This window comes from Lates calcarifer, linkage group LG7_1 (genome assembly GCF_001640805.2).
Source record: "Lates calcarifer isolate ASB-BC8 linkage group LG7_1, TLL_Latcal_v3, whole genome shotgun sequence".
Lineage (NCBI taxonomy): Eukaryota > Metazoa > Chordata > Actinopteri > Centropomidae > Lates > Lates calcarifer.
This window is the reverse complement of record NC_066839.1, coordinates 5,439,964-5,456,543: the sequence shown is the minus strand read 5'-3', so window position 1 is coordinate 5,456,543 and position 16,580 is coordinate 5,439,964. Positions and strand designations below refer to the sequence as shown.

The 16,580-nt window shown below is 42.6% G+C and overlaps 1 protein-coding gene across 1 annotated transcript; it reads left to right on the top strand.

Moving 5' to 3' along the window:
• Positions 1 to 77: 77 nt before the first annotated feature.
• Positions 78 to 14,961, top strand: gareml (GRB2 associated, regulator of MAPK1-like). Its single transcript, XM_018685127.2, has 7 exons — positions 78 to 2,449; positions 5,786 to 5,926; positions 9,361 to 9,491; positions 9,613 to 9,778; positions 10,086 to 10,936; positions 12,654 to 12,823; positions 13,584 to 14,961. The coding sequence occupies exons 1-7, from the start codon at positions 2,338 to 2,340 to the stop codon at positions 14,185 to 14,187; spliced, it is 2,175 nt and encodes a 724-aa protein (XP_018540643.1). The 5' UTR covers positions 78 to 2,337; the 3' UTR covers positions 14,188 to 14,961.
• The last annotated feature ends 1,619 nt before the right edge of the window (positions 14,962 to 16,580 follow it).

Below are 16,580 nucleotides of genomic sequence, written 5' to 3'. Positions count from 1 at the left end.
TGACTGTAGACAGAAAAAAGCAACAAAATACATTTTAAAATCAGAAAATGGGTATGGGAAGATCATCTGAACAACAATGTGAGGAGACTGATAAGTATATATTTTGCTGCTGCCTTTGCAAAGATACTAATGAGTGTACAATTGAAGACTTGCACTACATAACACCTTATATTGCCAACAAATACTAGTTCATATTTGGGATATTTAAGCACTGATACTTGGATGTATTTATAAATCTCTTCCACTAACACTGGATTTCCTTTAGTTTACGCATAAGTTTTGATGAGAAAACACAAAAAAAGTTAAAGCAACTACTGCATCTCAATTTTGTGTCTTGTTAAGTGATATTCAAAATCTATAAATCTTCTACAATCAGTTGTTAAAGCTGTGGTTGGTTCAATCCTTTGAACAACTGTAGCTTGTCATATGTCAGTGTTTGTCATATCCTGTTGTGAAAGTGAAAATGGAGAATGAGTGAGCCTTTAATAGCCAATGACTCACAGTTTGGGTTTACATTTTAACTAATTGAATGGACAGAATAAACCACAGCACTGCCATATTTAGTACTGAGTGGGTGTTGGTGTGCTTGGTTCACTTAACCCTCTTACTTTTACAACAGATATTCTGAATAGTGTTGAAATGTACAATGGTAGATTTAACATCAGTTATATAATTCTTCTGAACGGCTCACTCTGGGTTATAACATAAGGGGCCGCAGCATCACAGCTGGTTTGCTGGCAAAAAAAATCAATAGCAGATGAATCAGTTTCTGTTTACAGTTTGGTTCATTGAACTGAGAGTGAGTTGACCTGCAGTCCTGCCTGGGGCCAGAAGTTTAGCGCTGGGTGAGGAGGTGGATAAACTGATTCCACTTCCGCAACCCATCACCACTGTCTATATGATGCTGTTGATGAGGTTCATATGCACCTACACAACTGATGTATAAAAGGTGGTATTACTTCTCTTGTTAAGATAGTCAAGTAAAGGTTTGTAATTAGTGTGACAAGCCTCTCAATATCCTGAATTTGTAAGAAAGTCTTGTTTCAGTTGAGTTCAAACTTAACAAAATATTCACCCAAAACAAGAGCTGGTGTCTCCTATCATATGACTCAGATGGGGTAGTGTTTTGTAGAGTTACTCTCCTGAGACAGATGAATCGATTGCCTCTGGTAGGAGGGATGAGATACTTGGTGTGGTGCGTAGGCGTGCATGAATTTGCTCCAGCATATTGCTACATCATTAAATAAATGTCTGGTCTGAGTGTCGGGGGGGCAGCTGTCATGGTTACTCCGAGGTTACCATGCTGTGGATGTCTAAATATACAAAGTGCATCCCCCATAGGTTAGAGTTTCTACATAAAATTTGATTTAGTAAAAGGGCAAAATGTGCACAGATTGTTTTAAGTAAAAGTGCTCATGCAAAATGGCTCCTTTAACAACTGCAGGTAGGTGTTAATGGTCTTTTAGGGACTGTAACATCTGAGAGAGTGGTAGCTTTGTTTCATCTCTGTTATTTTATGGCTCTTTTTAGTTGTTTGGCATCTCTTAGATTTGCCTTTTGGTCATTTAGCAACACCGTTCGGTTGTTTTATGTCTCTTTATGGTCTTTTTTCATCCCTTTGTCTTCATTTTTTGTCTCTTCTGAGACATTTTGCATCTCTCTGAAGTTATTTTGGGTCTCTTTATGGCTCTTTTGCATGTAAACAGAGCTCTGTGACTTACAAAAAGAGGAAATATAAACTTCATACAGAGGCTCAGGTAGGCCTGTTCTGTAATCCATCTATGCTTACATACCATCTCTTTTTGGCCACAGCAAGTCAGGGAAGGTTGAGAAATCCTGCTCGAAAAGTCCCTCCAGCTATCGCTTCCCACCTACGCACCTGCTGAGATTAACCTGTGTGGACAAAGTGGTGTAATAATTAATGGGGAAAATGTGAAGATAGACGGAAGGTTATCAAACAATAAACTTGTAAACGTGTACATTGTACTATTTAAACTACAGTGTCATAATTAAAACTGCAAAATTAAAGTTTTGTGTTGCTATTTTGTTCACGTGTACGTTTTGGGGGTGGTGGATAAACACTGAATGACACATAGGGAGAAAAAGAGAGGGCTCGCGCTCCCTCCCACCGCTCGTGCGCACCGACTGTGACTGCGCTCCTCTTCCCTACATTCAAACATGGCGAAACTCTTTGCCATTATACCACCACCACCTTCATCCTCCTCCACTTCATCGCCACCAACACCACCACCTCCTCCTCCTCCACCACCACCATCATCATCATCTTCACTATCATCATCACCACCATTATCTCCGGTACCGTGATGACCCGGGAGGATGGAGAAGTTGTCGGCGAGCCTGTCGGAGATCACTTGGAGCCCGTTGGCGCTGCCGTTGGACGCGGTGGTCAGCAAGTACCGTCTGCCCACTCTGGTCCGTCTGGCCCACGGTAAGAGACAGCCTTCACCTGGGGCTTCGACCGCCAGCACCGACCGTTAAAAACTTTCAGGGCTGTTGTGTGTTCTTTTGACAACTGTTAGCTAACTTCGCCGCTTCACAGCTCCAGAGGAAAGATGACCGTGACAGTAACGGTCATGGATGACGATAAATGTGGATTTTTCAGTCAGGAAAAGTTAAAGACTTTAACTTTTATCGAGTAAAGTGGGTTTCCGTGGGTTTTCGTGGATGTAACGACGCTGGAATTAAAGAACAAGTGTAGTAATTTACTGAACTATCTGTGGAGCATTTTAATAGTGTCAGGGCTGCTTCCGGTCAAAACTTTCACAATAAATCCTTAATTTTAAATAGAGAAAACCCTTTTGGAGATAAATTTACGTTTTTAAATGAAAAATATGGATTAATCTAATCTGCTAACAGTATCTTAGAGGGTAATTTAACATAATCTTTGCAAAACAATGTAGGCAGACATATTTTGATGAGAAATAGAGCTCAAGTAATTATTGAATTTCCAAGCAGACATCCAATTCTTTAGCTCTTAGTTTTGGCTTATCACTTGTGAGGATTTGCTGCTTTGCTCTCCTTTTATAACAATGCAAACTAAATATTTTCTGTTGATTGGACAAAACAAGGCATTTAAAGACCTCACTTTCAGAAAGTAACAGGTATTTTTCACTATTTTCTTACATTTCATAGGCTAAGATTAATCAATTAATTGTGTAGATAATCTGCAGAATAATAGATAAATAACATAATCATTAGCTGCTGCCTTAATTGGGATATTCTGAAAGTTTGAAGAAGGAATTTACATTCATTTACAATGTGTACAAAAGAGGTTGCGTCTGTTATAAGAAAGCTGGGCAAGTAAACAGTGCTTTATGTTTGATAGTCTCTCACTAACTAGAGGATATCAACTTTGACTAGATTTACAAAATCATCATGTTAGTAACTGATTAATAAGAACTCTATCGCCCAGAGTTCCTTAGGGGTTCACGGTATTGTCATGTAACTAACATGTGAGGTTGGTGATATCTGACAAACTGACACTTAAGAGATGGGCTATTCATTAATCTGTATTATAATTAATTGGACAGATTAATTGATTAATCAGAAATCAAAGATGTGAATCTATGATATCTCAGTCTCTGAAGTCCTTTGCTATTGTAGTATTACTTTATATTTGGCAGAGAGATCCAGTAAAGATGTCTCCCACATTTGCTTTTAATTAAAATTGATTTACAGTGTGTACATTTATCAAATAAGGTTTCTATTAATGAGGCATGTTGTCAAACACAAAGACTCTACAGAATGTAACCTAAGAGGTATTATGTATTGAATTGTTTCTGTTTTTGTTCATCATGTGCATTATTTTGGACCTACTGATGTAATTTGACAAAACATTAGAGAAGCCACTACTACTATTACTATCAAGCACTTCACTTTTTATCGGGGAGGCAAGGTGTGCAGTTACTGTCCCAGCTCCATGCTCTTATTTTGAAACCCAGACGGCCTTATTTCCGTTATTATTTAGATTAAATCTGTCTACCTTGATGCAGCTGCAGCGTTTATTCTCGGACATAGACATTCGAAGTCCACACTGACCCACTGAATTGGATAAGAGAGCCATTATTTAACATTTGTCTTCAGTTTTCTATTTATTTGTGTTGTGTTTTCATGCCAACACGATTCTCTGCTGAACCAAATTTGGTGTCTTTACTTTGGGAACGGGCGATGGGTGTCATGGCCAAAGTTGTTCCAGTCCAGGGAGGCCCGGAAAGCCACAAAGTGTCTGTTGTGCTGCTGAAGTGCTGCTCAATTCTTTTCATATGTAAATGCTGTAATCTGTCGGTGAATGTGGTGAATACTAACGAGCAGCGACGAGGAGGAAAAAACCTTCCAACTTTGCTTGGTTGGACTAAGGCGCGCGCCCGAGTCATGTCATGGTCCCCGAAAATTACGCACCTTGCTGATGACGGCGCGCGTGTGTGTATTGTATGGAGAGGGCACCCGTAGGTGTTTATTAACTGCACTGTAGTTAGCCCACAGATGCCTGCTTGTTTGCAGAGCCCAGCCAACCCAGATGGTGGTTAGTTATTTACAACAGGGCATGATGTCAGCATGTGGTGCAAGCTTTTTCCCCCTCCATTTCATCATATTAACAACAGCAAACAACAACAGTGTTTTATCTGGATTGACACTGTTTGTCAGTGCAATGTGTGTGGGTTTAATTCAGTGTGACGGAGGCTTTCCTCATACACTGTGACTGCTCCAGACTGCATGCTAGCAAATTAACCCTAACAGTCAATCAGACAAATCCATGTAATGATTGCAAAGCACATTACGCTATGCAAAGACAATGCACAATATATTTGTCATGCAGAAAACAATAGTTCCACCCACTTCAGCTGGTATTAGCTTTGGTTGTAACTCTAAATTAGTCAAGATAATACAAGACAGAAGATTTCATACTTTTACATACTTCACATACAAACAGATCTTGAATGCTAACCCCCATCTTAGACAACAGACTGGGTGTCTGCAGTGGATGTAAATGTATTTTTGTTGTGTGGTTTGACACCACTGAGGATAAGAGGGAAGATACTGTCTGTCTGTTTGTGATTTGGGATGAACTTAACCTTTAATATACAGGAAATAACTTTGATATGCTCAACATCCAGAGCAAACTGAGACACATGGAGATGAATTAAGTGTCAATCCTTAACTGACAATGTGCCAGAAGCAAAAAGCAGCATCCTTTGATGATAATTATCCTGTCAGCAGAGGACCTGTTGTATTTCTAGTCACAGTCCCTCGTCTTCTGTCCTGTGTTTCTATTCAGCCATCCATCAACACCACTGTTAGACTAAAAGGTTTGAGAGAAACATCTATCCCTCAGTAACAAGAACAAAAAGAGTGAATGTGTGTGTGTGTGTGTGTGTGTGATTGAATTGTACCACTGCGCTATCAGCAGAAATCAATGCTGTTGTGCTACATGATGGCTCTTGTGAAAGCTGGAGAGCTGTGTGTGTGTTTGTGTGTGTGTGTTTGTGTGGGTATGTATGGGGGCTGTGTAATAGCAGGTTGCCAGTTGAATAGCGGGGTCCTGATGAGTAGGTTAGGGGTGGTGAACCGTCACTGATGGTGGTAATTATTGACACTGAATCCTGAATGCTTGTGTGGGGAGGTGTTTTAGTGTTTTCCATTGCCGAGCCACTTACTGTGACCTTAGAAATTAAAACCTGAGGCAAGTAGACTGTTTTTAAAATCCCTAATCCATTTTTATGTGTTGATTTGTGTGTGAATATGTGTGTGTGTGTGTGTGTTCCAGGTGAATGTGTGGAGGGTCTGTCAGAGGAGGATGTGGTGCTGTTACACTCCTGTCGTCAGTGGACCACAGTGACGGCCCACAGCTTAGAGGAGGGACACTACGTCATTGGACCCAAGATAGACATCCCTCTGCAATACCAGGGTGAGTCTGCACACACACATATACAGACACATAACATAACAAAAATTAAAAACACATTTTTGTCACAAGGTCAACATTTTCCACTTGTTCTATATTTGGTGGGGAATTCATGTCTCTTTGGGGGCAGGGAAACAAACACATACAAGAGACACAGTATAGCATTAGACTGATATATTGATATTGGAAAAGTTGTCTGACATGTTGTTTGGTTAAAGATGTGATGAATCATGAAATTACCTCTTCTGTCAAACAGTAGGATTTTAAAGATAAATAATTTTGGGAGGGATGTTATGCCTTTATTAGGCAGCAATATCAGAGAGTTGGCAGGAAATGAGGGAGAAAGAATTGGCCCTCGCACAACTCAAACTCATGGCTAATGGTCATCATGTTAACCTCTAAGCCACAGGGGTGCTGTAAAGATAAGTCAAAAAGCTAAAATAAGTTCAATAGTTTGTTCCCATAAGAACTAGTCTTGATGTAACTCAGATGATGAACAGGAACTGAAGATAAAAGTAAAAAAACACACAATGCAATAGACCTCTCTATTGTGTTTGTCTAGTTCAAGAAGGAGTCTCACATAATAATTTCAGTCATAATGTGTGATTTAAACTGTGATTTTAACAGTGAAATAGTACATATGCATTGCAGGTTCATGAAATAACTAATAACTATAAACTATTCCTATAAAGCTGTAAGGAGATCCAAGGAGGAAACTGATTTCTGTGACTTGGGTGAAGAAGTCATGCCTTAACACTTGAATAAAATGGTTGATTACAGCATGTAAATGGTCAAATTTAGATAAAGAATATTGTAACATTCAATCAGACCCTAATATTAAACCCTAGCGTACAGAAAGGTACCGTACACCCATACACACACACTCACTACAGTCCACATTCATAAAACCAGCTCAGCTACTGTAGCTGTGACCTTCCCTGACTCCTCCTGTCCATTCACTTGTCGTCTTCCTGCTGAATGAGTCTAGTCAGAATGATCTCACCGGAGCTCATCTCCACAATCCCATTGTTCAGACTCTCCATCCAGTCACATTATTTGCTGTGTAACTGGATCTTAATGCCCCCTCTCCATTGCTTCCTCCACTGATGGTTACCTCACACTACACCGCCGCCTCTCAGGCTCCTTTTCGGAAGAATGAAGGAACATTTGGGCGGGAGGGGGTGTGTTGAGATCATTGTCATTTTAGACATTTTAACATTTCACATCGGAAGCATGTGACCTCCAGGATTGCCAATATTAGCAATGGCTTCTTGAGCACAGTTTTTTCCTTGCTACCACACCTCAACAGCTCGAAAGAACCAAGTTCAAGAACGAAGGCAGCAGTTTGTAGGTTTCTTGACCACAGTTTTTTCCTTGACACATTATGTAAAAATGGATGGCATTTATTCTGCTCATGCTCAAGAGGTTCACAGGAAACTATGCATGCTCATACTGGACAAAATTCTAAAGACAAGAGTCAGCTCATGCACACATTATATTACTATGACACTCTAAGTGTTAGCAGTTGCTACTGTGGTTCTTACCAAATGAGCCAGAACTGAAACTTTAAGGAGGCGGTGATGGGAAAATTGCAGTCATCTTGAACAATAATTTTAAGGAAGAAACTGGGGATACGGAAACAAAATGGTTCCACTGGTGGAAAAGTGGCTTTGCTGTAGGAGTCTTCTGGTTGTGAGGGCTGCTGTTCCTGGACCCTGTAGCATTACATCAACCCGATGACCTTATTTGTTTTGCACCATTTTAATGATGCATTTCCGTAGTCAAGAAAAAGCCAGCAAGCAAAGCTAATTAAAATGTATGCATACTTTCAGGACTACCTTTATGTCTCTTTAACTCTAACGGGTGAGTTGTTGTTGAATCAGGGGCTATCGGCAGTGATGAGCTAATGTCTGTGTGATGACTTCATACAGGAAGTCTAAATAAGCTTAGGAGGAGAGCAATATAGGTTTCCCCCTGGGGATGGACAACAGGATGCTCCCTCCTCCTCCTCCTTCTCGCTGCGTCTGTCTGTACCCCCCACCCCCACCTCTTCTCTGTCCATCAGTGAGAGGCAAGGATGACTGAAGCGCAGAGGACAGAAAAGCTGAATGATCCCTTGTCATGAATAGGGTTTCAGGGAAGCAAGTGGCGCCACAGCCACTCTTGTAATGTGGAAGTGGTGGCCAAACCCTAAAAGCCTCAGAGTGATTCTGTTTTTATTCCTAGGAGCAATTTCTCACAGTAATAGTAGCTTTTTTAAAAATATGGTGTCACATCCCAGTAACATCTGGCTTCTAGTCAAATAATCCTCTTCTTCATACGAGGATGGAGCTGCAGTTTTGTTTGGTGTATAGCGGTAAACCCTGTTTAATTTCAAACTCCCTCCTCAGCCTGTCACTTTTTTTAAGGGAAGGGGGATGTGTTGAAAAGTAGCACTTGCTGGTATTGTTCAGTGGGTGGAAGCTCCTTATCCTGGGGGTTCTGTTTGAATTGGAGGGTGGGGGGTTGGAGGAGAAAGGGAGGGGAGAGAGAGAAGGAGGGAGGTGCTGGCGAGGAGGATGGTGGATGGTTTTGGTATTCTGTGCTGCCTCCCAGACAAAAAAACTTTCTCATGTCTCCCCCTGACACACACCACACACACCACACACACACAAACACATTGACTCTGTGAGAAAGTAGAGGATCCTTCGAGGGTTATCGTAGTTCAATGCAAAAAAATAACGTGAGCGCCAGCACAGCTGACTTGGAGCACGTTGTGCATTAGTTAAGTGGTTCTTTACAGCATCAAAAAGTGGTACGAACCCGAAAAAAAACACACAGACACAGTTACTAGACTGTGACACTGGAGTGCATAAGTGTGAAAGATGGAGGAGGGGATGAGCAAGGAAGAGAACGAGTGAAAGACAGAAAGAGAGAGAGAGAGTTGTGTGTGTGTGTGCGAGTGAGTGAGTGTATGTGTGAGTGTCTCCATGGTGATGTGTCTCTGCTCTGCGTGAGAATGGGGGTCCTTTATTGGTTGCCATGCCAACCCCGTCGGCTGTTGATTGGCCGAGAGCTGGTGCCAGGTCATAGGTCACGGAGGTGTCTTTGTATTCTTCTCGTACAAACAGTGTCTGCTGCGGATGTGTGTGTGTGTGTGAGTGTGAGTGTGAGTGTGAGATTCAAGTGAGACTGCAGGAGGTCAAAAAGAAAAAAGAAAGACAGAACAAAACCAACTTTTTACCTTTCCTTTTTCCTCTCTTTCATTCTTTTCCTCCCCTTTATTCTCCTCTTCTCGTCTCTTTCCTTGTCCTCCTTCCTTTCTTCCCTCCTTCCCCTCTTTTCTTCATTATCTTCTCTCCACTTTATTCTTCTTCCATCACTTCCCTCTTCAACTTACTTCCTCTTCCATTCTCCTCCACCCTTCTCATCCCTGTTTCCACCATCTGTCTCTGTAGGCAAGTTCAAGTTGTTGGATGAGGACCGGGACGTCAGGGATCCAGTCCAGTACTTCTCCAGTGTGGAGGAAGTTGCTGGAGTCTTCCCTGATCGGGTCTTCGTCATGGAGACAATCACCTTTAGTGTCAAGGTTAGCACATTTGTGTATTTAACCTTTAGTAGGCAGGTAATGTTGTATCCTGGTCTTAACTTCAGACTGTTTAAAATGCACACAACTTTATCACAGCCACTTATCCGTGTTTGTGCTGCAGGTGGTTTCAGGGGAGTTCAGCGAGGACAGTGAGCCCTACAGCTTCACTCTGCAGGCTGGAGATGAGCTGTCACTCATGGGGAAAGCGGAGCTTCTCTGTGCCACGCCCTCCAAGGAGAAGACAGGGCTGAGCGCGCTCCTGAGACGCTTGGGAAAGACCCCTAGAAGTAAGTAAGGCCCTTAGCGAGTTGAGCTCCATGCTTTACAGAGTCCTGGTTCAGTGGTTGCACATGAGAATAAGGAAAAGGGAATCAGATTCGTCCAGTTGCCATGTTTGTGTTTGGTCAGTGATGGAGCTGTGATCGTGGTGAGCGGTGATCTTGATATTTTTTAGGAGGTGATCAGCTGTAGCATAAATACAGCTCTGTACGCACGCCCAAACCTGTGAACACACAGCTTTACATTTTCATATTCTTTGTTCTATATCCTCAGACTCTTTTGACCCGTTCCACCTCTCTGTCTCTGCTTCTTCAGGTAAAACTCCCTGCCTGGTCTGTATGAACCATCGCACCAATCAGAGCGTCAGCCTGCCCTTTGGCTGCCGTGGACGCTTTTGCACACGCTCCCCCCTGGAACAAGGCATGCTGGGAGGGGAGCACACAGTACGCAGCATAATCGAGAGGGTTCGCCTCCCCGTCAACGTGTCCGTACCTTCCCGGCCGCCACGAAACCCCTACGACCGGCACGTGGTCCGAGAGGGCCACCGCTACAAGCTGCTCAACATCGTCAGCAAGACGGTGGTGCTCTGCATGGTGCTCCGCAGACAGGAAGTCTCCCCCTCCCACTTCCTGCTGCTGCGCTGCATGCCCAGGTTTAATGTGGCCGAGGCCTCCGTTCACACGGCGGCGCTGGAGAGTCTCCTGCTGCGCCATGCCTTTGACCCAGACGCCTACTCTCGTGCTGTCAGGGAAACCCGGCCGGAGCTGGAGTGTATGACAGAGGAGTGTGTGAGCCCGCGGCGCTCTCGCATGTGTGTGTCGGGTCAGGACTCGTTGGCACCGGCACTGCAGCGCCTCTCAATGTGCGGGTACGGGGGTGGGGTTTCGGACAGCCTAACACAGCGCTGCAGGGACTCTCTTGGAGAGAGACTGGGGGAGGGACCAGGTGAGGAGAGGGAGTACGTGACTCCCGAGTGGACTGAGGCTGAAATGAGGACCAGTGAGGAAATCCCTTACGAGGAACTCTGGACCAATCAGAACGCAGAGGGCTTGGGGAAGGAGCCAAACCTCATCTCCTTCCATTCGTCTTCCTCATTGGACGGTTCTCTTGGTACCGTGGTGACAAGAGTGTCTACCCCGCCACCTGTACCTCCAAAATCTGATGCTGTGAGTTTCAGTGTTGAGCTCCCGTCTGTCTTTTTGTCCTTCTGTCTCTTGTTCCTCTCGTCTGTCCACAGCAGCATCCGGCTGTTAAAAGTCAGGATGCCTGGCTTGAATTATTCATACATTACAGCTTTTAAACCTTACTGACCACACACACACACACACACACACACACACACACACTGCCTTCCTGGAAAAGCTGTCATACACTCTCACAGCACATGGACACATACGTCATCACCGAGGACCCAGGTACAGGGTGCTGTATGCTGAACTACAATAACCTGGTTGGTCTTTAGACTTAGAGTGAAATTAAGTTTTAGTTTCTGTAGGCAACTTTTTTTCCCTGCTCAGTCATGTTGACTGTTGATGTTAGTGTCAGCACATCCAGCATTTTTTTGTGGGCCAGTGCCACTTTTTCTGCATGTTTATCTGGAACTAGTGGAGTTTAGGGCCACAGGCAGATGACTTTTAAATTAATCTTTTGTTTTTTCTTCATATAAATGATTAAATAGCAGGAAAAAAGTGAAAAATGTTCCCATATTGCAAGGTCACTGTTCCAAGACCCAGGCATATTGAATTTCATTTTATTTCTCAGTTTTAAAAAACAGAGAAAAGTAGCACTAATTAGAAAATAAGGAGAGAATACTTTATATTTTTTGCTTCACAAATGACTTAAAACAACACATCGATTTTCAAAATGGTTCATGATTGATCAAGTAGATGTTTAAGCATTAATGCAATTATTATAACACCTTTCTCTGGGTTTTATGATCAGCTTCCCAAGGGTTCAGTCACTGATTTATTCATCAGAGCTTATTGATGAAAAGTGTATTGTAGAGACTGTAAGAATTTAAAACTGCAAAAGTACAAACTTAAATGATCAACATGTGGTTCTGTCGTTACTGTGGTACATGATTTTATGATCAAAGGAGACTAATCAAATTAATTTAACATAATTGGGAGAGTTGTGGAATATAATTTTTATAGTGCTCAAGTTGAACATGTAACATATGAACTGTAGCTAAATTTCTTTGCATGATTGTTGTTGTTACTTGTAATTTTTGGAATCTGATTTATCCAGTTTTTAACTTTAAGTTAAGGATTGTATGTGCACTGCTAAAGCTTTTCATGTTCAACTGAAGGCGCTCTTATTTCCTCTGTGAAATGACCAGTACTTGTATATATGAAATCATCTAAAAAAACAAATGGTTTTTAAACTGGAGAATGGTGTGTCCCGCTGAAAACAAGGTTGATTTTGTTGCTGCTGTTGTTCCCTAACATTAGTGTTCATATGTGAGTGTATATGGTGTCTGTTTCTGTAAAGGGGGCATTATCACGCTTGTTTTGTTTAATTAACTTTTTTCTTTTAAAGTGATGGCAGCTAACAGCAGCACAGAGAGGGTGTGTGGGTGCTGATGTGTGCTATGCAGCTGGATTATACCCTGTCACACACAGCGTTCCTCATTCCCTGATATTTAGGCTGCCAAGACGCTCTCTGAGTCGTGAATGTGTGTGTGGATGTGTGTGCGGAGCCTGCTGTTTTGTGTGAGGGAGTTTGTTTGAGGTGTAAAGGTCACTAAGTTTGACATTTACCAAACAGAACATTGAGACAAGCCAGCAGACCACACACACACACTAAAGCCTCCTGAGAGGTCAAGTTCTGTTACATTCTCTGGTGTTGTTGTAGCTCTCATTCTGTGTGTGTGTTTGTGTGTAGGTGAGAGAGGAGTGTCGCTACTTGATCGCCCCTCCGGTCCCCCCTCGCTGCTCTAAAGGGGGCTCCATCTCCAGTCCAGCCCCCAGCCCGCCCGTCCCACCTCGCTTCCCCAAAACCTCCACCTCCCCGAGACCCAACCTCTCCTTCTACTCCTCTGGACTTCAGGACAGGTACAGTATGAACGCTCTGTCGTTACCAAACACTCACAACCAGTCACACAGAGGTTCAAAAATCATCCACGATCTGAGAAACAAAAACTGAAACAACATTCTCACCAAAAGCACCATTCCTTAGCTCTATTCTGGAGCTTTTAATCATATGACATGATCTTCATCAGCAGATGAGTATGCCCAGTTGTAATGGAAAATTATTTCATTTCCATTTTTGTCTGAGTGCTTTAGTACTTAAAAACCTCCACTTTTAATCCAACATGAACGAGAAAGTCCAGAAAGGAAATTTTACACATTTACAGTTCCATGAAAACACCAGGGGGGCGACTCCATCTGCTGATGATCATGTGATATGATCGAAAGTTCCAGAGCTGTTTAAGTACTTGATGGATCTTGTGGTAAGATTGTTTTATCAGCTGTGCTAAATTCGGCTGAAAAACAGACACTGTCTACAGTCGATGTCTGGTTGACATATGATTGTATCATCTGCATTTTAATGACTGTGCTTCAACGTGAAGTCACAACCTGTTTGACAGTAAAATTTAAACACTGTTGAAATAATTATTGTTGAAAATAAACTATGTTAACCAGTTTTAACCTGCAAATCCTTAGGAAAAGCTTGTTGATATGGGGAAAATAACTATAAACAATACCCCAAATATACATGTATGATTATAGTTTTTCACATGGGATTTATTGGGGTTAAGTCATTGCTGACTTATTGTGGAAACTAATATCATTTTCTCCTGCTCTGTCGCAGCTGCTCACCCTCTCCAGATGCTTCTCTCTACTGTTACCCGTGCTCCTGGGCAGACTGCCCTGCCCCTAACCCCACCAGTCCTGAGCCAGTCCCCGCCATCCCCACAGACAACACAGCTAATCCTCAGCCAGCACAGGCCACCTGGGCAGAGCCGTGGGTGGATTCCTTCACGCCCTCCGGACCCCGACTCAGGCCGCCACCTCCGCAGAGTCGATTCGCTCCCTTCGGGGCGTTGAACCCCTTCAACCGCCAGTCCCCTTGCCCCTCGCCTGAGCCAGCCGCCAATCCTGTCACAGATTCCTCCAGAGGTGCAGAGGGTGGTGGCGGGACATCCACGGGGGTCACTGAGGGCTTGTCCCCACCCCCCGACCCCACCTGGCGGCCTCCCGCTGACCTGTCCGCTCTGTCATTGGAGGAAGTGTCGGCGTGCCTGCGGTTCATCGGCCTATCAGAGGCAGCAGTGGCCGTGTTCCAGAGGGAGCGAATCGACGGCAGCCTCCTGGTGCAGCTGACCGAGGACATCCTGTCACATGACTTCCACCTGAGCCGACTCCATGTCACCAAGATCACACAGTTCATACAGGGCTGGAGGCCCAAAATCTAACACACACACACACACACACACTCTGTCCTGATAATGTGCCTGTTGGCTACTGAGCCTTCCTGAATGTGCCTTCCACTGTGACCAACTGGCTGCTGAACCCCATTGACTGAAGCTGAGACTTTGCTGAAGGAAACCACGCCACCCTGTGGTCAAACTGTAGAACTGACACTTGATTGGCTCTCATTGCGAAGAGTCTCTGACAGACTTGACTGCATACTTCCTGTCTGAATCACAGACTGGGACTAGTTTACTAACAAATGGCTACAACAGAGAGCTACATGATGAAAGAGCCCCGTTTCAGTTTGTATTTGGGGCAGATAGTCAACCATGATACATCGTCATGATATGAAACAGCAGAAAAGTTCAAGCACTACATACATTTGTGCGGTCTTCATGCTGTGGTCCCACATAAAATCTGATGAGGGGAAAACATGCCTTTGTTTTACCTAAAAAAAAATACTATGACAAGTGAACAGAATTCCTACAGTTTACACTTTGCATAAATTACACCACAGCAAGGGTTTGAAGTGAGTTTTTTTCCAATATAAGGGGCATTAAGGGATTCGCAGCCTCTATTGTTGACCAGTAGGAGATGTAACAACGCAGATATAACACTGAACCTGTCCCCTACACGAGTCACAGCCTTCTTCATCCGTCTCATTGAGCTTTAGCGGCATATAACCGGCAAAAATAACAAAGTGAGTTTCTAAGGCGATAAAAGAAGAGCTAGTTGTTCAAACCTAAATAAAAAAGAAAAATGCAAAAAGTCTGAAATCTTAGCACCCAGTTAATTATTGAGTTTCTGTTACTGATCGGTGATTCATTGCTCTGTATCGACACCATTTTATGCTTTAGAATGGTGACATTTTTATTAACCTCCTTTAAGGGCACCGTGAGATGTCCCTCTGTCTGCAGTCAGATACATGCGTGTGTTGCCATGTTGTAATGTTTCTGCCTCAGAAATAGAGTTTTGTCAAAATGTACCTCAGATCACTTCCACAGATATGCTTAAAAACTGAACTGCTTAAGAACTGCTTAAAAATAAATAGGTCCAGTATAAACAAACAGGAAAAATCCACTGCCCCATAAAAGAGGATGCAATTATAAACCGTGGAAGGATTACTAATGTTACATTAAACAACTGTTGTAGCTATAAAGTTATAAAATAATAAACAGGAATAATTTAATAGGAACATGCCTTTTAAAGCTCACTCTCTGAAGTAAGTTGAGGAAATTTTGATGAGGTGTTTTCACTATTTTCTTACATTTCATAGACCAAATTATTAATTGAATACTTGAAATAATAATTAGCTGATAACTCTATAATGAAAATTGTCATTAGCTGCAGCCCTATATTTAATTCTCACCTTCTCCAAAACAGCTGAAATATGTACAAAATGAGGAAGTGTGTCAGTTACGCTACAGATTTGATCTGTCATAGCTGAAATACACAGACTAAACCTGAGTCTCTATTTAAGGAGCAACAAAATGGCAAGATGTATTCAAATTAAATGGAGGCCTGAATTCAACATGTATGTCCTGGTTAATTAGGGGTGTAAACTAAACCTCCATACAGGTCCTGATGATAATAATGGAGCCTCACTGATTATAATTTCATCTAAGTTAGCAGTTTGAAAATGCAATTCATGTTGTTGTAAATGTTAAAGTAAACTTGTTTATCATTAGTTCTTGTGATTCTCTTGTTGCCACACAAGCTGCTGTTGTCTCATAATGTCTGAAACAATCCTCTTTAAATTCCATACACTCAAAATTCCCAAAGGCTGCTCACTGATGCCAACTTTCTCAAAACTGTTTCTCGTGACGTCTCTGAAACTCTATAAATCCTCCTCCCCTCCACACACACACACACACACACACACACACACACACACACACACACACACACACACACACACACACACACACACATATTACCTCCTCCTCGGTCTACTACACCCACATAATATCTATGTACTCTCTGTGATCATGTAACTGCGAAGCCACTGTAAGAAAAGCAGTGAAGAAATAAATGAGAATATGAAATAAATAGAAACTTAATGACCTCTGAAAATCAAGTTATCCTGTTTTTGTTTGCCCTGGTGGTTGTGGTGGAGCCGGAGTCAGAACAACACACAAACAGGAGGTTATTAAAGATAAGGCCGGATACAGTATCACTGTTATTGCATTGACAGAAAATGATATAACAAAACAGCATCGCAGATAGTAGTCAGTTTTCAGAGACATGGACAGTGTAGCCACAACACTGTCAGTTTACATGAAGGACATACTACAGAAGACAGCCAGGCCCATTAATAATGAACTCCCATCTCCCAGAGGTTAACTGGCCTTCATATAGACATAAAGAAACAACATAAGAGCTTACGATGTAAACA